The sequence below is a fragment of the Athalia rosae genome, chromosome 3 (genome assembly GCF_917208135.1).
Source record: "Athalia rosae chromosome 3, iyAthRosa1.1, whole genome shotgun sequence".
NCBI lineage: Eukaryota > Metazoa > Arthropoda > Insecta > Hymenoptera > Athaliidae > Athalia > Athalia rosae.
This window is the reverse complement of record NC_064028.1, coordinates 16160685-16187732: the sequence shown is the minus strand read 5'-3', so window position 1 is coordinate 16187732 and position 27048 is coordinate 16160685. Positions and strand designations below refer to the sequence as shown.

General features: G+C 37.7%; 4 protein-coding genes and 1 non-coding gene across 8 annotated transcripts; 1 reads left to right on the top strand and 4 right to left on the bottom strand.

Annotated features, from left to right (window-relative positions):
- Positions 1-142: 142 nt before the first annotated feature.
- Positions 143-5509, bottom strand: LOC105683447. Its single transcript, XM_012396036.2, has 12 exons — positions 5372-5509; positions 4604-4918; positions 4089-4504; positions 3836-4013; positions 3558-3769; positions 3336-3481; positions 2250-2266; positions 1567-1947; positions 1052-1467; positions 799-976; positions 524-735; positions 143-437 (listed from the first exon to the last, which is right to left on the bottom strand). Exons 2-12 carry the CDS (start codon positions 4908-4910, stop codon positions 282-284), a joined length of 2619 nt encoding a protein of 872 aa, XP_012251459.2. The 5' UTR covers positions 4911-4918; positions 5372-5509; the 3' UTR covers positions 143-281.
- Positions 5396-8029, bottom strand: LOC105683449 (protein yellow-like). 3 transcript variants are annotated; one of them, XM_048652980.1, is made up of 7 exons: positions 7556-8029; positions 7058-7473; positions 6786-6963; positions 6502-6713; positions 6281-6427; positions 6101-6146; positions 5396-6030 (listed from the first exon to the last, which is right to left on the bottom strand). In XM_048652980.1, exons 1-5 carry the CDS (start codon positions 7863-7865, stop codon positions 6281-6283), a joined length of 1263 nt encoding a protein of 420 aa, XP_048508937.1. In that variant the 5' UTR covers positions 7866-8029; the 3' UTR covers positions 5396-6030; positions 6101-6146. The 3 variants fall into 3 exon arrangements, with proteins under 3 accessions (XP_048508937.1, XP_048508936.1, XP_048508938.1); XM_048652979.1 differs by having other exon boundaries at positions 5396-6146; XM_048652981.1 differs by lacking the exon at positions 6101-6146.
- Positions 8030-9622: 1593 nt separating this feature from the next.
- Positions 9623-19485, bottom strand: LOC105683450 (BUB3-interacting and GLEBS motif-containing protein ZNF207). The gene is made up of 6 exons (XM_012396038.3): positions 19293-19485; positions 18894-19020; positions 18358-18725; positions 17919-18249; positions 17401-17794; positions 9623-13188 (listed from the first exon to the last, which is right to left on the bottom strand). The coding sequence occupies exons 1-6, from the start codon at positions 19331-19333 to the stop codon at positions 13079-13081; spliced, it is 1371 nt and encodes a 456-aa protein (XP_012251461.1). The 5' UTR covers positions 19334-19485; the 3' UTR covers positions 9623-13078.
- A 154-nt stretch (positions 19486-19639) lies between these two features.
- LOC105683458 (structural maintenance of chromosomes protein 4) lies at positions 19640-26256 on the bottom strand. Of its 2 annotated transcripts, none has more exons than XM_048652976.1 (16): positions 26129-26256; positions 25332-26059; positions 25009-25200; positions 24703-24879; positions 24309-24601; positions 23939-24218; positions 23198-23794; positions 22722-23109; positions 22405-22640; positions 21983-22299; positions 21557-21875; positions 21358-21485; positions 20991-21275; positions 20716-20899; positions 20290-20618; positions 19640-20179 (listed from the first exon to the last, which is right to left on the bottom strand). In XM_048652976.1, exons 2-16 carry the CDS (start codon positions 25569-25571, stop codon positions 20059-20061), a joined length of 4086 nt encoding a protein of 1361 aa, XP_048508933.1. In that variant the 5' UTR covers positions 25572-26059; positions 26129-26256; the 3' UTR covers positions 19640-20058. The 2 variants fall into 2 exon arrangements, with proteins under 2 accessions (XP_048508933.1, XP_048508932.1); XM_048652975.1 differs by having other exon boundaries at positions 25332-25627; positions 25871-26209.
- A 420-nt stretch (positions 26257-26676) lies between these two features.
- Positions 26677-26748, top strand: Trnaw-cca. Its single transcript has one exon. It is a non-coding gene; the product is annotated as a tRNA-Trp (tRNA).
- Positions 26749-27048: the final 300 nt, after the last annotated feature.

Sequence of the window (27048 nt, the reverse complement as noted above, 5' to 3'; positions counted from 1 at the left end):
TCATTAGTGAGATGCAGGTTTCTCAGCGCAGCCTCCGAATTGTCAATGCCGAAGACTGCAGTTAGGATCAAATCTACGACGACGGAACCATGCTTAAAAGCTCACGAAAATAGAGTAGACCCCGTGACAAAGGGCGATGATGTGTTCTGAACAAAAAATTTAATTTTTATTCCATTCTTAGTCGAACGCCCACGTTCTATACAGTGATTTCCAACCCGTTCGTTGCACGCTATTAGCTGAATTTTTCAGGATAGTGGAACCAGGTGGATTGGAACGATCCTTCAACTGTCCAGTGAACAAATCGTCTCCTTTATAACTTCTTCAGCCGATTCGGTTAAAATATGGAAGTTGTAATCATCGGGATCTAGTTGCCGCGGGCCCTCCATGTAGAAGGGAAGATGGTTCGATATCACCCAAATGTTTCCCTGAGGATCAACCTGTTGATGAAAGTTACGTGGGTCGTGGATACTCGTTATAGAAACAGTAAAGACGAAATATTTCATAATCTTCGATCCGAGCAAACCTTGAGATCGCCGGGAAAATTGTTGGTAACATCGTTTTGATAGATAACGTCGAAGTTTTGCACGTCATAAGTCGTCCCGGGCTTCCAGCAAGTGACGGCATTTTTTATCGCTTCAGTTTGGAAAAGAACACCAGTCTTTGAGTCGAAGAAGCTGCTTGTACTTTGTCCAAGGTATCCTCTCGAGCCGACGACGTTGAACTGGTGAAAAAGCTCTGGGAATTTCATCGAATTTTACAGTTATGAATTGTTTCATTCTTCTGATTGAATCCAATTACCTGGCATCGGTACACTCTCGAGATCCTGAAGTACCTTCGTACTAACTGAGAACTCATGTGTACTACAGAGCGGATGGAAATAAAGAGCGTTTTGGCCATCCGATTCCGGGACTAGGTGCATACCTATAAGACCATCCCACCATTGCAAAGAGACACCGGAGACGTTGAAATGTGCGTTCTTAAACATCAAGATGAGACTCGTTGTTTTATAAACGATACAAAAATGTTATCACAGTCGAAATGTGAATTATACCAGCGGATCAGGGCTGTAGTAGTGATGTTCAGTGCGCCACGAGGTATTACGTCTCCACGAGTAGACGAAGAGACCTGGCTCCCAGGGATCCGCGATGTACGCGTAGGTATCTTCGCAGGACGTGTCGTCTACGGCGATACTGGCGATATTCGTACGAGGGAACCGTTGACTTTCGGGTATCTCATATTTGCGAATGATCTCGTCGGTGGTCAAGTTGTAGACTATCAAGGTCGGTGGTTTTTCGTAGCGCTTTGGATCACCGCGCAATGGCGATATCCCCGTATCTGGGACCCAAAGACGTCCGCACCGATCCGCCCGGATTCGGAACACCGATACTGTTTCCGGTATCTTGTCTTCTCCGTAGCGATGCGCCTCCCATGATGGATAGGGATGTAACAAGGGCGATTCATTCGTATCTGTACAGGTGAGAGAATGTTGAGATGAATATTATCGTGGTATTTCGAAACGATCAAGTTTCGAAGCGAGAAACTGAGAGATCGTTTTAAAACACTTGCCGTTGACATAGATGTAATTCAAAGTCGCTGCGACGTTGGAAGCCCACCGAGGAACTGTGATAAAGATTCTATCACCGGCAGCTTCGACTCCCATAGGAATATTTTGGTCCTTTTTATAGTGCGGGAAAAGTTGTTGTGTTTCATTGTCTGGCCAGGCATACTCCAGGAGTTTCCATCTGAACGCTACTCGAAGCTTATCAACATTTTTTGGCTTGCTCTCGTCCACAGCGGACATTTGGACTGCCATAAAAGCGATCAAAACGAAGACCACCGTAACTAACGCAAACCCGACCAGGGCGTAGATTCGCATTTTCCTGTCTGAATGTGATAATCTTGTAATGCGAAATACACAGGAAAGTATGAGACAAAATTTATGAATTACTTTTCATCGCTAACCGTCCAAGTTCCACCATTTATCCGATACGACTGGCGAGTTTTCGCGCGAAATTGCGATCAAGCACGGCACGGGATCCGACTTCAACGTTCGCGTACACCTACCACACGTACACTGAATTTCGAATTTAAATAATCTTATCTGTGTCACTCTAGACATAAATTTTTGAGTTCGAGAACGTTACACTAAATTAATGCGTGTATCGGAACAAAGTGGGGACAATGTAATAAGCGAGTTATGATCGAGCTGTTCATTGAAATGAAATGACTGCATACATTTGTGTAGGTACTGCTCACGAGCATTAAACTTAAACAATATACCAAGATAACATAGATACTCTATTCATACAATCAATAAATCCTCAATCGTCTTAAATGGATGTGTATAGAAACATTCCGTTTTATAATTCAAATCTACGCCAGCCAAGTACAAACGACCTACGTGTTATTATTATGTACGATTAATCTACAATGAAATTATCTGATTTTATAACTGTAATGATGAGTATTTACAAGAATTAAATGATAAGAAAGTCTTTTTCCCATCCACACTGATATCGTTAGATAAAAGAGTCCTGCTATTATGTAATATTCAAATGATCATGCGGATGAAAATACTTGAGAGTCTCTACTATGGAATAGCCCTGCTGATAAGTGTGGAAGAAATCAGTTACTACGTAGAGTAGGATTTTCGGCGCAGCCTCTAATTTATCGATACCGAAAACGAAGAAAATTAAATCTAAAGCCAATCAATCAAACATGAAAATATCATCGATGTATAATAGCTGTCACAGGGAAGAGAGATGAAGTATTCGAGACCAGAAATTTAATGTTTATTGTTAATCGATTGAATTGACTTTAATTATCTGGATATCTCAAGGCCACATCAATGAGCGCACACTTCATAAAACTGAAGAAAAACACATCTGAGTCTCGCTTTTCAGTAATCTCCAATCGATCAAAAGGATTAGAGCCATAGGATAAGAGATCAAATAGATCAGAAGCAAGTGATAGGAATTTCATGGTAAATATCTGTGAACGGACAAGATTTTAATCTTACAAGAAATATAATCAATAATCAATACCATACATAAATGTAACATTAAGAAAAGTTTCAGGACCTTTTGCCAAATTTGTTCGTATGTGTGGTGCGGTGTGTGTCACGGTAAAAGTACAGCAACGCAAAAATTACGAAAAAGATCCCAATTTCACAAACTGAAAGAACGAAATCTTGAGAAGTGTGGAAAATTAAAAAACCACCTGACTAATCAAAAAAAAAAAAAATGTAATTTACCAAAGATCTGGGTAGATCACCATACTTTCTGAAAAATCTGTTATACATTGAGTGTGATGGAGGATCAAACGAATAGACTCGCTATTCCTCGGAACAAGGAGTCCCTTTTATAGCCTCCTCAACAGATCCGGTCAGGATATGAAAGTTGTAGACATCGGGATCAAGCATGTCCTGCATATAAAAAGGGAGCCGGTCCGACATCACCCAAATATTTCCCTGCTGATCAACCTATAGAACGATATAACATAGGATGTGAATAATCGTGAGAATTGCGGAAATTTCATAATTTACGACGTTAGCTGACCTTCAGATCGCTGGGAAAATTGTTGGTATCGTCGTCATGATAAATGATACCGAAATTATGAACGTTGTAAATGGTCCCGAGCTTCCAGCAAGAGATGGTATTTCTCATCGCTTCAGTTTGGATGAGGGTTCTAGTTTTTGGATCCACGAAGCTGCTAGTGCTTTGTCCAAGGTGTCCTCTCGAGCCGACGATCTTGAACTCGCGAAAAACGTCTGGGAATTTTGATAGAATTTTTCTAGTTATGAATTTTTTCATTCATAACGTTTCGATTCACTCACCCGGCATCGGTACACTCTCAAGATCCCGAAGTACCTTTGCACTGACTGAGAATTCCGTGATACCAGAGAGCGGGTGAAAATAAAGAGTGCCGTAGCCGTCTGATTCAGGGGCTAGGGCAAGACCTATGACGCCGTCCCACCAGGTGAAGAAGAGACCGGAGACGTTGAAATTCGCGTTCTAGAACATTAGGATAAGACCCGTTGTTTTATAAACGATACAAAAATGTTATCACAGTCGAAATGTGAATTATACCAGCGGGTCAGGGCGGTAGTAGTGATGTTCAGTGCGCCATGAGGTATTACGTCTCCACGAGTAGACGATGAGAGCTGGTTCCCAGGGATCCGCGATGTACGCGTAGGTATCTTCGCAGGACGTGTCGTCTACGACGATACTGGCGATATTCGTACGAGATAACCGTTGACTTTCGGGTATCTCATATTTGCGAATGAGCTCGTCGGTGGTCAAGTTGTAGACTAACAAGGTCGGTGTTTTTTCGTAGCGCTTTGGTTTACCGCGCAATGGCGATATCCCCGTATCTGGGACCCAAAGACGTCCGCACCGATCCGCCCGGATTCGGAACACCGATACTATTTCCGGTATCTTGTCTTCTCTGTAGCGATGCGCCTCCCATGATGGATAGGGATGTAACAAGGGCGATTCATTCGTGTCTGTGGAAGCGAGAGAATGTTGAGATGAATCTTATCGTGGTATTTCGAAGCGATCAAGTTTCGAAGCGAGAAACTGAGAGATCGTTTTAAAACACTTGCCGTTGACATAGATGTAATTCAAAGTCGCTGCGACGTTGGAAGCCCACCGAGGAACTGTGATGAAGATTCTATCACCGGCAGCTTCGATTCCTAATGGAATGTTGTCTTCCTTCACGTAATGTGGAAATTGCTGTTTCATTCCATCGTCTGGCCAGGCGTACTCCAGCAATTTCCATTTAAACGCAACTCGGAGCTTTTCAACATTGTGCAACCGATTTCCTCCCGCAGCGATGTGCGGTGCATTAAACGCGATAACGATGAACACCGTCACCGCTAATCTTATCCCGACCTGCCCGTAGGTTTTCATATTTTTTTCTACGGTAAGAATTCAAGAATAATCATTTATAATCCACTTTTGAAAGAAAGATTAGTTCTTCGTGAACTTTATGCTGTCACAGTGTAAAGTTCAAGCTGATCGCGCTACGATTCGTCTCTTTTAAGGAAAACTATCAATATTCTAAGATAACGATGCTAAATATAATATTACCTATATATCATCGACTTCTTGTATTAAATTAATAGAATTAAACTATTCTTAAGAAATTTTTCGGACTTCTTGCACCGATAATAATGTATTAAATTTTCAGAAAAAAATTAAAAAAAAAAACTCAATTTCTCGAAAAGAACTAATCTCTTTTGTGTGAAAGATCAATATTGATAACGCGTACTTTTTTAGGTATTAGGTGGGTTTATTTTATTCCACTCGCTAAGGATGGGAATGTATAAAAATGATCGTCTTCTAATTTCAAATTTTTCCCAATAACTTACTGAAGAAAATCAACCGATAAAGACCTTTGAGCGCACTATTTTGTCACGAAGCTCTGTGAATGATGTGTCTCCGGCGAGGCCGTATTAGGAACTGGCTTGTGGAATTTGACTTGCAAAGCATTGAAAGTATGAACCTGCATGGGTCAACAAAAGGCGAATACACATCAACAATCAATAAGAACTTTGGTTCGTCTGATGCTATCAACGTCTGCTCGCTGAAGAAACGGTGAATCAGCTGAAAAATTTCGTTCATTTCATGACGCAGATTTGAAATTTTGTCGGCTAAAGATTATGTCGGTTTATGAATCAGCATAATTATAAAATCAAATAGAATAATCCCTTAATAAGAATATCTCTTCGTAATAAACAGTGATTTATGAAGCCGATAGGGTTCAACTCATTTGGAGTGAGGAGATGTCTTATCAAGTTGACGAAAAACGATTGCGACAAAGAAATAAAAACGAATATCTCTCAGTATTAATGAAAAGTCTTATCACAATAAAAGGGCGTCGGCTTCGCATTTCTTGAACATGACCATCGAACGCTGGAAACCTAACGTTGTCTCTTCTCCTTTGATTATTTCGATATTTGAATAGGTGACAGTCGCCCATAAGATGTGCCTTTGGTGTTTTTTCACCCTGATTTTCGTCGAATTCGCTCTAGAAATATGCAAAGACTATAGTTTTCGGTATTTTCGCCGAAGATTTCGTCGAAATGTTTCTCGCTCACATTTCAGTGGTTTCCGAGGTGGATTTTAACCAAGCACCCGCACAATCTATGATGTGATATGCAAGTAAAATCAGTAAATTTTGATCCTATATATTATTTTGTTCAATACAACAAACAACGCAAACACGTTCTGTGGTGATCAGCATAACTCATTTGCGCAGTTTTCAAATTCTGGGTTACCTAACTCTCCGTGGAGCAACCGGTTTCTTTTATAGCTTCCCGCACGGACCCGGTGATAACGTGAAAATTATATTCTTCCAAGTTTAATTCGGCAAATAAAAATTTCGGTAATCGGTTTGAAATTACCCAGATGTTGCCACGGTCAATCTGCGATGAGAAAAATATAAACAAATATATCACCAATTGTATAACGGTAACCATCACAATATTGGACTACCTACCGTGATGTGCGTAGGAAAATTCAACGTCACATTATCAGCGTGAACGATGCCAAAGTTCGTCTGATTATACTCAGTTCCGGGTTTCCAACAGGAAACTAAATTTTTAAATGTTTGAACTTGAAAAAGTATTCCAGTAGTTTGATCTAGATAGCTGGAGGTCGATTGGCCATTGCGTCCTCTGGATCCAAGAACTTTGAATTCGTAAAAATTTTCTGCAACATCAAATCAGTATCCTGCGCCTTTTACACTTGACGATAAAATATAGTTACAATTCACTACTCTACCCGGTAGATTTGCGCGCTTGGGATCACGAAGAAGCCGTGTGTTGACGGAAAATTGCGTCGTAGAACAAAGAGGATGAAAATAAAGAGTACTGAAACCATCTTTTTCGGGGGCCAGGGCCATCCCCGTGACACCGTCCCACCATTGAAAGTACGTGTCGTCGTAGACGAAGTCACCACTCTGGAGATGCAGATTTAAATTTAAATGAATCACGGCGAACTAAATTCAGAAGTATTCCGCTATTTTCGCCGTTGTTGTACAACGAAAATTATACCTGTGGTTCGGGATAAAAGTAGTGATGGTGGATGGCCCAAGAAGCGTTGAGACTCCATGAATAAACTAACAGTTTCGGAGTTCCAGGATCAGCGAGATAAGCGTAGCTGTCATTGCAGTTTGCGTCTTCGACGACGACATTCCCGAATTCTGCCCAATCGGGATCAAATTTATGCGGTATCGTAAACCTGCGAATTAGCTGATCGGATTTTAAATCATAGACGATCAGAGTTGACGGCGACTGCAGTTCCCAATCGGCATAAATGTCCTCCCTGCCTACATCTATAACCCAAAGACGATCGCATCGATCCGCCCAAACCCGAAACGGAGAGATTATCTCCGGCACTAGTCCCGATGGTCCATACCGGTGGGCTTCCCATGAGGGATAAGGATGCAGCAACGGAGATTCGCTTGTATCTGCATCGACGAGACAATATTGTGGTTCGCAGAGAAAACGTAATCAAAATAAATTTAACTACGACGTAATCGCAATTCTTACCGTTCAAGTAGACATAGTTCAGACTCGCGGCTACACCTCGTTGCCAACGTGGTACGGTAATGAAAAGTCTGTTACCAGCTACTGCGATAGCCAGGGGATTATTCGACTCGCGCTTATAGTGAGAAAAAAGATTTCGTGTATTTTCATCCGGCCAGTCGTACTCCAGGAATTTCCATCGAAATACCAAGCGCAAATTATCCACAGCTGTTGAGTCCTCAATGCTCAAGACGATGACCAGTAAAAACAGCGTGACGTTTTCCTTTTTAAACCATCGGTGAAGCAAAGTCTTGCCCTCGGTCTTGCCGGACATGATTGATCGATTTTGTCTTTTCAAAAACACCGTATATTCATATAAAACTATAAGCTCGCATAAAATCGATTCAATATTCACCAGAATTTGTTTTACAATTTCCACTTGCAACTCTTATCTACTATTCATACGAATGTATAAAATAAAGTGAAGCAGCCCGTAGAGTATCACGAATTGATATGAAATAATCGAAGAATACAACCGTCGCTTTATCCATACCCCTTATTATTATTGTTGTTATTATTATTGTTATTATTATAACGAATCTCATCCTCTATATATGTCACACAACGTCAACGATATGAAAAGGATGTACAGTTTTATTAATGAATTACTTCGTTGTGGAAATATACATTAATTATGTTCTTGACACATGAAACGTCAGCGAGAAAACAAGAAATTATATGAACATTCGTAATGAACGACTGATTTAATCACCGTACGTAACTCGAAGAATTTCTAAATACATGCATGTTGATGAAAAAGAAAAGAAAAAAAACAATTACGTAGATAATGACGAACCTCGGAGAAGATCGGAGTCGAGCGCTCGTTCGATATCACCATATAAATTAATGACTGACAATAAGATGATTTTAAAGAGTGACGCTTATAAGCCGACGAAAATATCGTCTGCGTTCAAGAGAAAAATAAAACATCCAAATGTAAACGTTCGCGCCAAAGTTCATTGAACCCAGTTCATTTCAGTTCGAATCAATCTAGTTCCGTACCGATAACTTTCATGAAATCCGAAAGCATTGCGACATCAGACTTACAATAAGAGCTCATTAGGATGTCATCAGAGCATGGATAATATTAATTGTGTATCGTTACCTGATGTGATCCGTGTGGAAAAACGCACGAGCCGTTGACTTCGACTTCCTATTGATAATTTGAATGATAAGGTATGTATTGTGAGAATAGAATAAGACGCGATACATTCAATCTGTTCATAATGTCGTAATTTATTTATTTGCTTTTTATTCACTTGAAATACATTCGGTATTTTGTATGTGTGTGATGGGCGCCGCAGCTGAAACCAACAGTGCTGTAATTGCGTTTGCATTGTGTAATATGCATATCGCTATACATGGTAGGTATGTACTTTTTGGGAAAACAATGGAAATTAGAAATAAAAATATTAAAATTAAAAAAAAAATAAAAAGAAAAATTTAAAGAAAAGAAAAATTGCCAAATACCTTATGAATAAAATCCATCCAAATAATTATACAGGTACAGATATAGGTGTGTATATGTTCTCTATCACCAAGTGTATATAGATAGATGATTAGCGTAGGTGTACACATATATGTGCATATTTCATACACATATATATATATATATATGTATATAGTAGTGATGAGATCGATACACACAGACCTGGCTAAGCATTCTCCGTTAAAGAGTTGAAGAGTAAATCTAATAAATATTACGACCTCGCACTATGTTAAAATCATTACATATTGTATCCGTATACGACGTCATCAATTATCCATCAACTTCGTACACTATTACTAATTTATTCATTCTTTTTTTCCTCTGATAATAATGCTAAAATAAAGCCATCGTTTTAGGAAAAAATAAAAAATAAATTTGTTGCAAAGAAATTCTCACCGGTAAGAAACAAATCTTTGCGACAAAAAGAAACTACTTCAACTCTCCAAGCACCAAGTGAGTATAAATTTATATAGGTATTATATATGATAAAGGTATTTTGTGTTTTTTATGATCATTGATGAATTTGTTGTATCTTTTTTCTGTTTTTTTTTTTTTTTTTTCTGTTGTCATTCTTTAATTATTTTTTCAATATTCTTTTTCTTCTGCTAATATTGTTTCTCGGTCCAGCCACGCGTCAATCAAGCCAAATGAAATTTATCCAGTTTTACAAATAAAACCGCAAGCGAAATTTCGGCTTTTTTAATGCGAATGCTAATTTGAAGCTTTCTACCTCATTCCTTGAATGGGAGCAGGCAAATTTCAATGTCAAGTTTTTAAGAATGATTGAAGAGTTGAAATTGAAATTCAATGATTCTGCACAACTTATAATCGCATAAAATGGCATCGCGGATGCCGCTGTTCCGCATAATGCATATACGCATATAGTACAGTGCGTGGTAATTTTAAGTTTTTTTGTGAATTATATTTTACTTTTCGCATAATCCTTTTTTGTTTTGGTTTTCGTGTCGTCGCAATCTTTGGCTTTTATTTTCACGCGAATGGGTATAAAATTTTTGAGAGAACATTAGATTGAAAAATTTCAATACCCGGCTAATTTTGAATGGCTTGATAATTAATAGTATGATTCATAAAACTGGGGTTTATGATTCGTTGACTTTAATGACGGTAGGTCCAAACAATCGCCTGCCAAGAGGCAAGGAACCGAAATGGTCCAACAGCAGTTAAGGCTGTGATTGGTTGAAACAATATGTGACTATCGTCCCCGATTCCAGAAATTTACCCGTTAGAATTTCATAAAAAATGCATTTTATGCATCAACAACTGTTATTCGATCAAAACAGAAAACCTTAGATAAACAAAAACAATCAAAACGTGTCCACAAATTCCTGGAATCGTTGGCTAAGCCCAATTAATCAAGCTTTCCACAGAACGTCTTTATTTTAAACACTTCATAATGACACTCAATAAGTAACAGAACTTCTACATGTCAAATTTGTTTGTAACCGGTTATGTTTCTCAATTTATGGAAACTACCAATCTTTAAGGCATTTTTTTCTCATCTTCATATGCGTTCTCCTTTGCTATTCCCTGCCACCAGGTCAATATGCTATCTGTTCTAGAGAGGACGGCAGGGTGGTTAACATCCACAGAACATTGAATCAGATAAAATTTTGACAAAGCGATCAATTGTTAATGAATCCTTAAATTTAACGCACGCTGTACATTAGTCAAGCCGAGAGTCAAGCGTCTCAAACGTGAAAAAGAAAAAATGCAACAACTAATCTAATTGTACATGAAGTTATCTTTCGACTGCAATAATATATTCATGTGAAATACTATAGCGAATGATATACAGGTAGAAACACTAGATGATTATATTTGAATAATGCATTATATTATCTTGCAGACAAAAAATGAAAAATATTGCTCATATTGATTGATGTGGATGGATGTAAGAAAAGGAAGCTAAATCCCTACAGCTCTATACATGAGATGGGTGGTTTCAATCATTTATCGAGGAACATAACCACTAGATGTATAAGTGTGATAACAATGTGTATACATACGTACACGTTTATACGGGTCACAGTATGCTGTTTCTGAGTATCACGAGAAAAGGAAGAGACACTGTGAATAGTTGTAATATTCGAGGAAATCGCCTTCTTTCAAGCCACGAATTCTAAGCCCGTGTAGTAAAAGTTTATTTCTTCGTAATTTCAGTTAATTGTTTGAGAAAGAGAAAAAAAGAGAGTTGAAGAAAGACGAAATTGCGATATTTCACGGGCGACGTTCAACGAGAATTATCCTATAAATTTTCGATTACAGTCCATGTCCGTCGCAAGACGCTAGAGTGAATAATATATAACGGGTAATCTTCGTAGCTTGAAAAAACCGAGCAATTTGGATCATAGGAAATGGGAAACGGCGTGAGTCGAGTGAAGAGAGCCGAACGTTTGAATGAAACACTCTCCGTACTTACCACTCACTCAATCGTCGCCGACTTGTTCCTTCCGAAGAAAGACTTCAGGTCGAATCGATAAATTCTAATCACGCAATATAATAAGTAAAAACGAAAACAGGAGGGGATTGAGGAAAAAAAAAAAATAATCAAACCACAGCACCGCGATTATTTAGAGCTATTTAAATAGTCTCGAAGCTTTCAAATAACTGCTTGAGTGATGTTATTTCATTCGATTCGACCCGAAGTGATGACAAAATAAAATTTTCGACAGACTAACCTGAGGCGGCCCAGCCTCCACGCTGCCCCCAGAGATAAGCGACCTCGAAAATTGCATAATTTAATATTTAACTGTTGTTAGATTGAAGAAAAACTAGGGGATGATGACGTATGTATAATCAACTGCAGGGGAGAACTATTCACCTATACCAGATCACAACCAATAGAAATATTAACAACGAAATCGCGGAAGCGGCAATTTCATCAATTAATTATTCTAGTTAATCACTACTATCTCAACTATTTGATTGCGATAACACAAGATTGTCCCGTAAAGTGTTACAGATATACATATCTAACTGTATATGTATATATAATTCGTTTCATATCGTTAAAATTGTAACTCTTTCATAAATAAGATTATACGTGGACTACACCGGTGAGTCTAACATAAAATTTGAAAACTGATTTTCTGGTAGCAGCGTGAAGCACCACCTATATCCACGTTAGCGAGGAGCCTCTCCTAGAGGACATTGGTGTGGGAAATGCCGTGAGAGACGCCGCGAGAAAGAGCATTAGGTAACAGCTATAACCTGGAATGGGTCATTTTTTAAATTAACACCAACATCAGGGGGAAAAGACCGTTTCACGGCAGAAACAACGTTTTCTAAAATCCGTGATAATGGCTTGAGAGACAAAGACGAATTGATGAGCCTGCATTTCATTCCATCAAGTTATCATGGAATCCTCGATTATTACATCAACTACTCTTTGAAGTTTATTGTTATGTAAAACTTTGAATAACGTAAGAGAAAAATGGGCAGAAAAGTGTGTAAAATTTTTCCTATGCAATACAGCTTTGGCTGTGACAATACACCTTATCTATATTATATAATTGACGTGGTTTCGATAATGTTCTTCACATTTTATGATTCGATATGCTGTACAGGTCATATAAATGGACAAGTTAAGGGCTGAAAAACCCTGAAAAATTTGAGTATTAAGACCGGATGAGAAAAATAATAACATATTCAAAGGGTGGTTGTCTCTGGCCAAGTGATATCAAGCACAGATTCAGAAGGCGGTTACTCTTTCTTTCGACGGGCTCCCGACAAATACTGACATCTTGACATAATAATTAATAAAAAAAACAAATTTTTTGGCTAACTTCGTGTTAACGTGGTTTTTTGATGCAGCTGTTTTTGAGCGACGAGCTTCCATTCAGACGTCAGGACTTGGATGCGTTCAGGACGTCGTGGATTTTAGGCGTCGTTCATCATCCTCTAAGATAATTCGACCTTCACGGGCGGGCCCACAACACGAAATGCAGAGGTGGGTTGGGCCCGTCCGACGGGGGCGATCATCTGAAGCGAGGATGCATCATCGGGGCGAGCATAGGCGCTCCTGGAAATCCCATGGGAGTAGCGAATGCTGGGTGCATCGCACCTGGCGGTAGGGCACCTATCATCCCTGCAAAAATACCATCGATGAATTCAACGCGCACACACCGGATTGAAGTTTGTGCCCACGTAATCGATTAACATATTATATGAAGAACAGCATTTCAGCATACTTACGTCAGCCCTTAGTCTTCGCAGATAATATACCTATTATCTATTTGTATATGTTTTATCTGCCCTGTGTCGCAACATAGATCAAAGTTCAATTGGCTATACATTACCCCTGTTTATCAATTCCCAAAATTCATATCAGTTCAAATTTTATTTTCGTGATTGACTTCAACAATAAAAGGCATGTCTATCGTACGACACGGGGCATGATAAACTTTGATTCGACTCCAACTGTGCTTGACAGAAATTCGAGTGACAGCTGACTGGATTATAGGATGTGATTCCAAAATAGAACAAGTTATGAAAAGCTCAAGTTATTCATCCCTGCCTCTGTTTGAATTCAAATTTAATTTTACTACTATTGCTGTTTTTGTTATCCTTTTCCTTCAACTTTCCAAAGTTTTTGAAGCAGAAATTTAATTTGTAGTTCATTCTGTGCTACTCCACCTACTCTACTAAAGTAAATATTAGATTTCAATATTTCAAATCACAAACTAAATTCTTCGCTTTTGGCTCTCGATTTGTGGCATAACACCAGACATTAATGCAAGGAGATTATAGTTTGATGCCTGCTTTTCGTCGGGGAAATATGATCACCGAGAGGAATACGAATTGTTAACGACCAGCATGCAATGTGCTGCATACATTAGGCAATTCACAACAAATCGATATAAACTGTGCTACGAAGGATGTATACCTTTATATACCAGTACCACAAAACAAACTGCACACAGTAAAACTGTAATTATAATAACAGGATAATCAGGGACCTGTTCATAATCATTGAGATAAAGTCAAATCAGTCATCTGTCACTTAGTTCCGTTTTACAAGCCGCAGCCTAACAGATTATCCGTAGCTATCGCATCCCCATTGTTAGGTTTGATTTATTTGATTATTTAATATACATACATGTATATTATATATAATACAACATATATATATATATGTGCATATATGTATATAGATGTATATATACATATGCATTTGCCATTATGTAATATATGCTGGTACGTGAATTCGTTACTTACTGTCGGTCAGGTCAACTTATATCAATGTATATATGTGACACAAAGCTAGGCTAGTGTGAATATAGTTATGTTCGGTGTTGCAAATTTCTTATGAAACATTTCATTCAAACTAAAAGCATTTTGCAATTATTATAATCGACTTTTTATGGTATATACTTTCGGCATTTTTCATGAACGCACAATTACTGCAAAAACTATAAAGAATTTGTTTTAAAATTAATATTTTCAAAGCCGCAAACGTTTACTAGTAAATTGTTCGCAGAACCTTGATGAGATCAACAAAGCCGATTCCCACATAAAAATTCACCTTCCACAAGATTATCTCATTACACGCAATTCTGCTTCATTGATTTTGATTTTATTTTATTAATCGTAATTATTATGGTTAATTGAATCTATTTGCTCTCAATGATGAGAAAAAAAAACCCTCATAGCATATGACTTGAATTTTCGTTCTATGTCAGTTACCTGACGATAAACTATTTGAATCCCTTCATAAAAAAATTATCTATAAACTTGCAAGAAACGTTACTACATGCGATATTTGTTAATAACGATCCCGAAAATCGATACTGGAAGAAAAACTAAATAGATCCTAATGAAAAAAGAAAAATTTGAAAAATTTACCATTGGGTTCATGAAAAATGCACCAATATATGATTGAAAACTTCAAACAACGGACAAAACCGTGCCCAAAAAGCATTTTCACTACTGTATCACAACACCAGGAATCAAGCTATAAATATAAGAGACAGGATATATTATGATGAATGGTCGGCATGGGATGGTAAGTGATCACAAGATAGTACGGTAAAGAGAAACAGTGAGTAGAGGCTAAAAAAAATCAAGAGCAATCAAAAGAAAGAGAAAAAAAATAGAAACAATGTAGGTATGTATACGTACATGTAACATTGAATGTACATATATAATGATATTAAATGGCCGAGCGGCTGACATCTACGAAAGTATTCTATTATAGTTGAAAGTTCCTCGTTATAGGTGAGGAGCACCAAGAGTTAAGGAATCATGAATTTTTGCTAACTATTCTAACATTAAGTAGACAAATTTTAAATTTTGTGTTGAAAACGCTTTACCCCTTTTATCACCGCCAGTTCAAGTCTACTGTTCTCCCTTTTTTTATATAAAATTTACCGAAGTGTGAATAAATAAATATAATAGAATTGTGACGGATGCATTAATTACAACGGCACATGAATAACGCAGTATGGTTAATTGATTGAAAATTTTCAGACTCAAGTTGATCGAAACATGAATTAATCAAGTAGCAAATAAAAAGTATTGACGAAAATTTCTCATCATTTGAATGAAAACTACAATGTCGGTTTGTGCCCAACTATTAATACAATATGAAACAAATAGAACATTGATGAATTATTTGAAAGCAAGTGAAAAAATAAATGATAATTGATTGGTTGAACGATTGGTTTTAGTATGATCAAACGTTATTAACTTGGAACTGAAAATCAGAGTTAACAGCGGAAAATGTAAGGATGACCGCTCGGCCTGTCAGCCATGAAATTGGCAACCTGCCGCCTGGATATGATGGTAAAAATATGATGGATCACGATGATGACCCTATTGATCATAATTATCATGAAAATATAGATAATCGAAATAATAAACCTAATGTTAATAATAATAATAATAATAATAATAATAATAATAATAATAATAATAATAATAATAATAATGGTAATAATAATGGTAATAATAATGGTAATAATAATGGTAATAATAATAATAATAATAATAATAATAATAATAATAATAATAATAATAATAATAATAATAATGGCGATGATGATGATGACAGTATTAGTACTGGCATAATCATATGATGATGATGATAATGACGGTAATACCAATAGTAATGATGATGATTGTGATAACAGTAGTAAATAGAATGAGAAAGTAAGATTAATGACAATCATAAAGATGATGGTGATGGTGATGTTGATAAGAATGATAATAAAGTAAAAGTATTGAGATATAGGCCATGTCACCGCATGCTATTTGCTAAGGACCAACCTTGTTGCACTTGTATAAAACACGGTTTTAGTAACCAGACTGGGAACGTTCGTTCAACACTCACCGAGGAGTGACAGGGCGCCCTGCAAACGCACCGTTATAACGTAAACGTACGACGCTGTCGTCAGTTCGGCGCATGGGTGAATCCTGAGTGTGCTATTTTTCTGTTTTTTTTTTCCACTTTGATTTATTCATTTTTTTTTCTTTTCGTTTTATGTACGATCTTCAACCCGCTGGTCGACGCTGTCTTGGATATCGGATAGAATATAAACTACATCATGATTACAAATAACGTACAGCTCACTCAATAGTTCAATGATTATTTTATAGAAAGTAATTTATTCGATACTTACTAACATCAGTAAGTTAACATGGAAAACAGTGTACTATACTGTTTGTATTTCAGAAAATGGGTATTATAAAATTTTCCCAACATGATAGGTTGTAAATTTGTGGATGCTAGATTAGAAAATGCATTCCGTTCAGTGTGTCCGAGATCCAAGACAAGCCTCCCAAGACAAACGGGGCAGATAGTAAAGGGATATAGCTATTAAGTAAATGAAGAAATCAATCAAGTACCGTAGTATCAGACTGTAGGAAAAAACCTTCTGATTTACAACATTTGATGCATCATCCACGACATCGTTGAATCTTTTTGTTCAATTTGATTATTGGATCAAATTTTTTTTTTTTTTAAGCCAATACCACTGTCAGTCTGTCAATGACGCCTTTCGCGACAAATAATCTGTCTATGTAAATATAATTCCCAGAATCCCAGTTAATTGCTACGTTGCAACTAATCATTTGTACACTCAGACATTTTTTTCAAGAGCCGATGGCTCCTTCAAATGTAAATTGCAACTACGAAATATATACCCATAAAACGTATATGATATTATGTTTTTCTCGATTTCTCCGAGGATTGTCGAGGGTCCAGTGGATTGGGCTTGGGGCAACGGGGTTCTTTTGGAACGGGGGTTCGAAGGCAAAATGGCAGGGCAAGGGTCGGGGGATTAAGACGTTGGACACTTACCTGGAGGCAGGCCCATGGGGGGCGGTCGCATCATGTTACCTCCGTGAATGAGAGCGGGTGCAGCCAAAGTCATTGTAGGACGCATGAGTGGCGCCATAAGGGCAACAGAGCTAACTGGCATGGCAGCCGAAGCTGGTACCATCACAGTTTGAGGTGGCCGCTGGAATCTTTGTTGTTGTTGCTGTAGAGCAGTGAGTGCTGCCTGCTGCCTATGTTGTTGATCCTGGTAAGCTGCTGCTGCCGAAGCAGCTGCTGCAACATGTTGTTGGTGTTGCTGGTGCTGCTGGTGTTGTTGCTGTAAAGCAGCGGCTTGTTGTGATGATTCTGTTTGTGTAGGTCGAAGTTCTTCAGTATGCCTTCGCTGATATTTTGGTAATCTGGCTCGTATTTCTTCCTGGAATTTTAGATTTCCCATCAAGTATGTTCGACTAACGTTTCAGTTGCAATCAATTGTTAATCTTTTATACGGATTCAAATGTATTTAATCTTCCATTTTAAATAACTAAAAAATTTCTCACCAGACTAAGGTCCTCTTGCGGGTGAATTATTTTACTTGCTGCACCAGTTGTTGCAATGAGGTTTATCTTTTGGTCGTTTGTACTGTTACTCGCAATCCCTGCTCCATTATTGTCGCTACCACTATATGCTGGGAACGTTGGTTTCATCGGACCAATCGAGCCTCCAGCTATAGACGTGATAGGTTTGAAATCTGCACCCAGGGGCATGGATCCAGGAGCTGTCGACGTTGCTGTTGAAACAACGCTTGGAAATAGCGGCCTAGATGGCATAGATGCTCCAGAAACCGGCGGCTGCATTCCTGGCGGCATACCCGGCATCCCCTGCATCATACTATAACAGAAGAATTCATCATTAAAATCTTCTTATCAAATTTAAAACGGAGGTTATATTAACCAATCAAAAACGATGTTTTAAAATAGACTACAATGAGTGACTCACCCAGGTCCCATGAATGGTGGACCTACAGGTCCCATGGGCCCCATCATTTGATGCATGTGTGGTGGGAACTGCCCCATGTGTGGAGGCATTCCATGGTGGGTAGGGAGTCCCGGCATAACTCCTGACATCATACTAGAGCCTGTAGGAACAGCACCAGGTGCAGAACCTAGCAAACCCTCCGGCTTTGACTTTTTAGGAGCAGGTTCATCTTCCCCAGAACTTGGCGAACCTGGTCGACCCCCATTCCTCTGTCTTTCATGCTCTTTGGCATCATTTGGCGGAATACCCTCCATTCCATATATCTCTATCTCGATATTACTCCGATTTGGTAGAGAATTTGGTACTTTGTCTATAGCCTCTTTATGAACCTGTCATGAAATTAAGGATAAGAGATTCAAGATTATTGATAATGAGTGCCAGAAAGTTACATGAAATTTGGATACCTAGGCAATAAAAGATAGCCGGCTACTCGTATCATTCTTTGAAATGACAGACATAGATCAAGGGTGGTACAATAGTTAATTAAAAGGTCTCACCTGCATGCAGTGTATGCTAAGACCAGGGCCGGTGTACAGTTTTTTATGGCATATGTGACACTTGAAATGTTTGGCCTTTTGGTGTTGTATCAGAATCTTTTCGTCATCAAATTCGCGGTTACAGTACCTGAGTTACGTTTAAGTGTAACGGAGAATTAAGGAGAAACATGATTTACTGAAATAGAGTGGTGATCCCACTGATTAGGGGCATAAACTATTTTTACGGGGACAGGTTATTATTGAGTCATTTAAGAACGAGGGAAACCCGCGTCACGAGCCCTTAGGAAAAATTATAGTACAATACTGGAAGCTCTAGTGTCTGGACTCCAGTCCATCCGGAGCATAGCTACAGCCTGTGACCCAGAAAATTGTTTTACTCAAAATATACGAAAAGGATACCAGCACCAGGGTCTGGACTGCTTCTTCTTTTTGCGTCCCATCTTTGAATAGCCTCTTAATTAACTTGAATCACGAATATATCTATAATTTGACAACAATTACGCGTCAGATAATACCTACGTACAAGTATAACGCGAGGGACCAGCTTTACAAAATGGCCACTGCTATCAACCCTCTCCGTTTCAGCGCCTCTACGAGGGATTTGTCAGCCACAAAACGGCAGAAGCAAAGTTAGGACTAGACGGAAGGGATGAGTATACAGGTCTACCAAACTTACCGGAAGAAAATTATCTCGATGATCTTCGCGCGGATATTTTTGATAATGCAAAATTACAAATCAACTTAAGTTTGTGAGGAATTGGTAACTAACGAGTAGTGCATATATTTCGCTAGAAAATTAATCGTTGTTCATATATAAAATCCTAACAATCTATTTTAGATTTTTATGTATTGCAAATGATTAAGCCCTGGCAGTACGGGTGGTTATTGAGAATAAGAATGGAAATTTCAGTCAGATATAGCAGACGAGTAATATACAATATTGTCAGTTTATCAAAGATAGGTATTGTCTAAAGGATGTCATTCATGTATTAAAAATATTAATTTATAGACTCCATACTATGTTGATCCCTTCATCCCATATTGCAATTAAATTCTTATCCACATATGAAACAAAGAATTATTGCTATCTTTACAACCCCATGCTACCCAAATAATATTAGGCACAGGGATTCACATATTACAGTTCGTCAAAGCACAAAAATCTTTATAATCTACGTCGTTTATTTTTAGGTTCGCACGGCGAATGGAGTCCATTTGATTCATTGACTGCAGATTCACGTGGAGACGATCTTTTTGGAGAAGGACATAATCCTAAATCTGGCAATCTGCAACATAAATTCATGAAAAACTTGAAAACCTGATCATCTGTTATGAATTTACAATTTGCATGTGATAATGCTCAGCGATTTTTTTCTTGAACGCTTTATCGACTTACGCCAACTCTGTTTCTGTCCTAGATCCATTTGATGATGAGCCCGAAGGTGATTCAGAAATTATTGTAGGGCATGTGGCTCTGAGGGGCACATTTTGATTCTGCATAGATGATTGAGTTAATGTTCTTGCAACTTGTGATGCAAAGTAGGGATCTCTATTTAAATTCGGAGCAGCTGGCAGAATTTTGTGTACTTTACAATATTTGTCTACATCCAAAATGGCACACTTGGTGCAATTATAGGTTTTGTATATTCCAACCAGGTAATCTGCCAGTTCAAACATGTTAGAACGCAGGGAAATTACTATGAATTGAGCGTTTTTCGTGCGTTCCTAAATAAATAGAAAACATTTTTTAAGTACTCATGAAGGAGTTAGCGCCAAAATTACACTTATACCAGTGATACATTTTTTACTCTTCCAATCTCACCTTTATATAATTCCCTACGATAGACACATTCTTGAAATCTAAAGCCGCATCTATCTCATCCATGAAATACAAAGGCGTTGGTTTATAGTGATGCAAAGCAAAAACAAGAGCCAAGGAACTCAAAGTTTTTTCTCCGCCACTCAGATTACTTATATTTTTCCAGGACTTTTTCGGCGGTCGAACACTAAACGCAAGAATTAAATTTTTAGATCACCAGCCATCAAAATAACTAAGTATACTACAATGGCACTGTGACATTCTGTTATCAGTTATACCTGAAAACAATTCCTTCGCTGAAAGGATCCAGAGAATCAACCAGTTCTAGTTCAGCGTCACCACCAAGAGTAATCATTTGATACATCTCTTTCAATTTACTGGTAATAATGGAGAATCCAGACAGAAATTCATAAGCCCGACGTCGTCTACTGTCTTCGTATGAATCCCGCAACTTGTTCCTATGGATGGTAATTTCCTCTAGAGCCTTCACACGACGCATGTAAAGGGCATCTTTTTCCATGTATTCTTTGATGAGCTGCATATTTGGAATTTCATCCGGCAGCCTATGCAATGGGCAGGATTTTAGAATACATGCTTACAAATAAATATATGTTTGGATATTTCTTGCAAGTCTCAACTTCTTACCTTTCTTTTGTTTTGGTTAAATGCTCCGCAATAGATTTGGGATCTAACTGGCGAATTTCTTCTTCCGTTAGATCTGTTAACTCTTGCACGGGTTCTCCAGGAATGGCTTGAAGCTGCAACGCAGCAATCTGAAAAAAACAGTGTCACACTAAGCCTGGCTCATTGATTAGCAACACTTCTTTTCTTTTCAAGTTCGTACCTTTTTTGTATAATCAGGAATTAATTTTTTATGACTTTCTAAGATCAAATGCATTTCCTTGGCCTTCTGATCCAGTCCAATTTTTACAGCTTTCATCTTGTTTTCACGGTCACGTAGGGCTTGCACTTCATTCTTAAACTCACCCAGATGCTCATCTCTTTCTAAAAGAGACTCTGTAATTTCGCTCAATTTGCTTAATATTTCTTTAGCTTGTTCCTCTAGTTTGACTTTTTCCGCTTGAATTTCGCGAATTTTATCTTCGCAATTTCGTACGCTGGTCTGCAAGGTTTGAATGCGCTGTTCCACCTTTTTTGAATCTCTAAATAAAATAAATTGCTGACTTGATATTCCTTGAACTTTTACAGCCGACGATTATCCGACGGGTATCCATCTCCCAATTCCGCTAGTAATACACGGGTCACTTACCTTTCCGAAGTTTTAATAGCCACTTGAAGTCGGCAGATTTCCCCTCTAGCCTTTTCAATTTTTTTTGCAAATTCCGCTATCTTTTTTTTTTGTTGTTTAACTTTACCTCCAGAAATCTCCTCAATCTCTGCGTTTATTTTTGCCACTTTTTCCTCGGTGACTTTTGAACCAGCTTCCGCCTTTTCAAACCTCGCTTTAGCACGTTCTACAGCATTTGTCATTTTTTTCACTTCATCTGGATTAGATACAGCCTCTGCAGCTTTTTTTTCTTGTAAGCTTAACTGAGATTCTAACGATGGTTTTTGCTTCGTCAATGACTATGAATACAGACAAATGAGATATCTTTAATCATGAGAGTTAATCATTGAAATACAAATTACTAATTTTCAGTGGATAATTAGAACAAAACATATAATACTTACTTCTATTTCAATAACATATTTATTTCTGTCCATTTTCATATCGGCTAAGGCTGTTGATAATGTGTGTATTTGGGGTTCTAATTTCTGCTGTCTATCCTTTATTTGATTACTTTCCTCATATATTTTATCAAGATCTACTTGGAGCCTATCAACGTCAGCTGCACAAGGCTCGGCTCTGACGACACTTTGTCCCATCCTACCTTTCAGAACTGTTTTTCCACCACCAGTCATTGTTCCTAATAAAAAAACATTTAAGCATCTATATAGCTAAGTTTCACACTTGGCACTGCAGGAAATTTTGATGGTATAAAATTTACCTGATGTTTCTATAAGTTCTCCTTTCAAGGTAACAACTCTGTATCTCTGAGCTCCGTAAGCAATTCTTGTAGCCTGATCTAAATCCTTGGCGACCAACGTATTTTGAAGACCATAATAAAATGCAGGAAGCACAGCTTCATCTTCGACCTTGATTAAATCAAAGAGCCTGGGAACATTCTCCGGAGTTTGAATTCTCTGTTTACATTGAGGCCAAAAACGTTGTTGTTTTTCCAGAGCGATAAACGTTGCCCGACCAATGTCATGCTGTCTTAGAAAGGCGATGCAACGTTTAGCAGTTTCAGCAGTATCTACGACAATATTGTCTAAAGGACCGCAAGCTGTTGAAATTGCTACATCATACTTGCTATCTATGGCACCAAGATCACCCTGAAATAAAAAATTTATGGATGTCATGTCAGATACAGCACTGCATTGAAATCAAATAGCAAATCTTTCTATTGCATGATGTACCCACCAATCTCCCGCTGATACCAGGAATATTTCCTTGTCTCTTTTCTTGCATAAGAGAGTTCAACACTTTGTTTCTGGATGTACTTGCTTTCATAGCCGACCTCTGTTCTTCGAATAAAATTCTAGTGTTTCTCAAACGGGAAGTCGTTTCAAAGTCCCGCTGCTTCAGTGCATCCATTTCCTTTTTGGCTTCTTTTAGACTTTTTTCAGTCGCTGGTATTTTACTATCAAATATCTTTATTTCTTGTTTCCTCTCCCATAACAATTCGATGGTGTTCTTCAGACTTGCTTGCAACTCCTCTAGCTTTGCTTTTTCTGATTCCTCAGCAGCAGTGTACAATTGGAGTCGGGATTGAGCAATTTCAAAATGACCTCTAGCTTCGTCAACGTTTTTTCTCAGTGACATCAAATCTGTTTCCAGCTCTTTTCGCTGTTCTAATAGCGGTTCGGTCTTTTCCTGCATTTCGATTATAAGCGGTTCCAAGGCAGCTTCTTCTTTTGCATGCTGTGCTACACAGCGCTCATGCAATGCTTCACACTCAGCAATATCCTTTGCGTTTTTTGCTGGTACTTGACCTAGTGCCTCAAGTTTTTCTTTCTCCTAGTATTGTACATTAAAAATACCAAATTAGAATAAAATTAGAGATGGAAAGACGGATATTAGCAGATACTTTAGGCACGAAATAAAAATAAGGGCGGAAATTAAAATATTATCACTTTGAACAGTTGCTACAGTTAGACTTACAGATGTGACCGATGCCATGTTGGCTTTCCGTCTTTTGTTTGTTTCCACCAGTTCCGCATGGAATTGTTCATCTTTTTTCTTGATCTCATTGTATTTTATAGTCAACTTCTCTTTCTTATGTTCTAGAGCTTCCCATTCCGGAGATTTCTCTTTCAACAATGATTGTTTCTCATTTATTTCTTCCTTGACTAGACTCATTTCTTCTGCAAGCTTTTGGTAATCTTTGTCAAACTCAGCAACCGCCAATTCTTGCTCCGCAAATTTGTCTTGTGATTGCAATCTATAGATGAGAAGTGGCTTATAAGAAAGATTTATCATCATAATTGGGATTTTATTGCTTGTGAAAGCAAGTGGCTACTTTCAGCCTTACCGCTTGCAATGATAGAGCTGATGTTGTAGTTTCGTGATGGAATTTTCGCATTTCAAATATCGTACAGCAGTTTGCATAGGTTCTTCCAGCTCTTCTTTTTCCTTCTCGATAACATGAACTCTGTTCATATGCTCTATCCTTGTTTCCGTCAGTAATTCTATTTTCTCTGTCAATTTTTCCAAAGGTTCTTTGTAACGCACTGTGCCTATAATGTCTTCTAAGAACTCCAACATACCCGTGTCATTATTTGTTTGGCCTTTTGGTTTCATCATAGCTATTTGCTCTACCTCACCCTAAGAGTAATTTATTAGTTGCACTGGTAATTATCAAGAAAAAGAGGAACTTATCTATACGAAGCAATTGAGAATTTTAATATAATTCAGAGATTGCATACCTGAAGAATGAGAAAACGGTTATAATCTAAGTCCACACCACAGTCTCTCAATACTTTTGAAACTTCTTTGAAGTGCACTTTTTTTCCATTAAGTTGATAAAATGATGAATTATCTTTGAATGCCGTTCTTGATATAATAATTTCACTATTTGGGACGACATCGTAGTCATGCCCTGGCTATAAGACGCAAAATAACTTAACTCAATACGACAAACCTTAACATCTTTTTGAAAAAAAAAGATAAATGCTACAGTTTCTTTTAATAAAACAGAAATTTCATATATGTATAATACTTCGAATGCTTACCTTATCAATAATTTTCTGAAAATGTACAGCAACAGTACAGCTCTTACAATTTGGATGTTCACTGGAGTTATGGATGAGAACAGATATCTTTTTCGATCGTATCTTGCTTGCTCTGTATCCAAAAACGAAGAGCATGGAATCAATCACGTTACTCTTACCACTCCCATTGGGCCCAATTATAGCTGAGAAACACTGTGAGAATGTTAAAATTAATAACATGTCTGTGAAGAGGAAAGTTTGTCTGTAATTCAACTATGCCTCTTAATTGAAAGTAAACTTTTGTTGACTGAAAAACTAAACGATGATTAAAGCATTTGTCTCACCTTATGAAAAGGTCCGACAACTTGTTCGCCAGCGTAGCTTTTAAAATTCTGATTGACTATTTTGGTAATGATAACTCTTGGCCCTTTAAGATCTGCATCTGTAATTGGCTTTGGTGGCGGTGGTATATAAATATCATCATCTATCCTGAGACCACCTTCTTCGTCACTATCAATGTTTTCATGGGCCGAGGTCTCAATTTCCATCTCTTCATCGCTATTATCTTGGTTGTGACCAGTCATCTTATATACCAAATTTTGTGACGCTGATCATTTAACTGCGGTCAATATTCATAGCTCTAAACATGAAAAAAGTGTTATCCTTCCCCAAAAAATAAACAAACATCATTTCCTGTACATGGCTAAATAAATTTAGTGAATGTAAGAATTAAAATGGGTTTGAAGTACATTCTGGGAATTGCTTCGAGACTCTTGTACGAAAATGATGAATTGAATCAGCGTGCGAATCAGCTAAGAGAAGTAACTTCGTTCTAGATGGAGGTTACGTTTATTTTGTTTTTTGTTCTCGATTTTCGAGTTACCTTGAAACCATTAATTCCTTTATTTTTGCGAATTCTATAATTTCATACGCTCTTTTATACACGCAATACGTATTCACATAATGTTGTGCACAATTTAGGTTGGTCTTCTTCTAGCGTCTGGTAAACATGTAGCGTTCATAACCTTACCAACACACAAAATAGTTTCACTGATACTCCAGAGCTGAGAACCTGCAAATTGGGTTCAAATATACCACAGCACCAAGTAATTTTCAAATAGACACTTGAAAGATATTTTACCACTTCTATGCAAAAATAATGAAACACTTCTAACAGTTAATAATTCTTGAGATCACATACTATAATTTCAAAATACAACTGCCACGGCGTCAGGTCTCGCGTCGCTATTCGACCAGCGTTACTTTTGAATACACTATTTTGCGAGTAAAAAATTAGTATCGATGAATTGATCAAAAAATAAAATTACCTGAAAATTAGAAAAACCAAGCGACTTATCAATCATCAGTGCATTTTAAGTCAAAATAATTTTACTATTTGAATTAATTCAACTTTTCGTTTAAATTTTAAACGTTTGAACAATGACCAATCAGCGTCGATTGACGGTTCAAAGCGCGTGCATCTTTTCTTTCGATATTCGAATGTAATTCTTATCAGGCGAGGGAGAAAGTTTGCTTGATTCGAAAAAGTGATTTGAAATTTTTTATCCACCGTACCAAATTTTTCAAACATCGATCTGCTTAGAAATAAATCTCTCGAATCAATGTTATTGACGAAATTTGAAAATTAATGTAATTTCTCTACAAAATGTACCATCACAATCATCACAGGACTCCGTGGCGCAACGGTAGCGCGTCTGACTCCAGATCAGAAGGTTGCGTGTTCAAATCACGTCGGGGTCAATGATTCTTTTTACATAAAGTTGAATAGACGTTTGGTTTTTTTTTTTTTTAATTTCTTAAACTCGAAATATCAGCCTACTATTTTTGACATTTCTTTAGAAAAATACCAACCGCGATGAAACCGTCTGATAAAATATAGTAATTGGTAACGAAAGTTATTTGCAATCCACTCTTGACGGAGAAAACGACAAAGCTGTACAAATGTGTAATCATATCTGAAGGCGAGCTAGTATGCATGATTTAATTATTACAGCTCTATTTGGCACACCGATGACCTTGAAGCCCGCAGCTAGACACTTA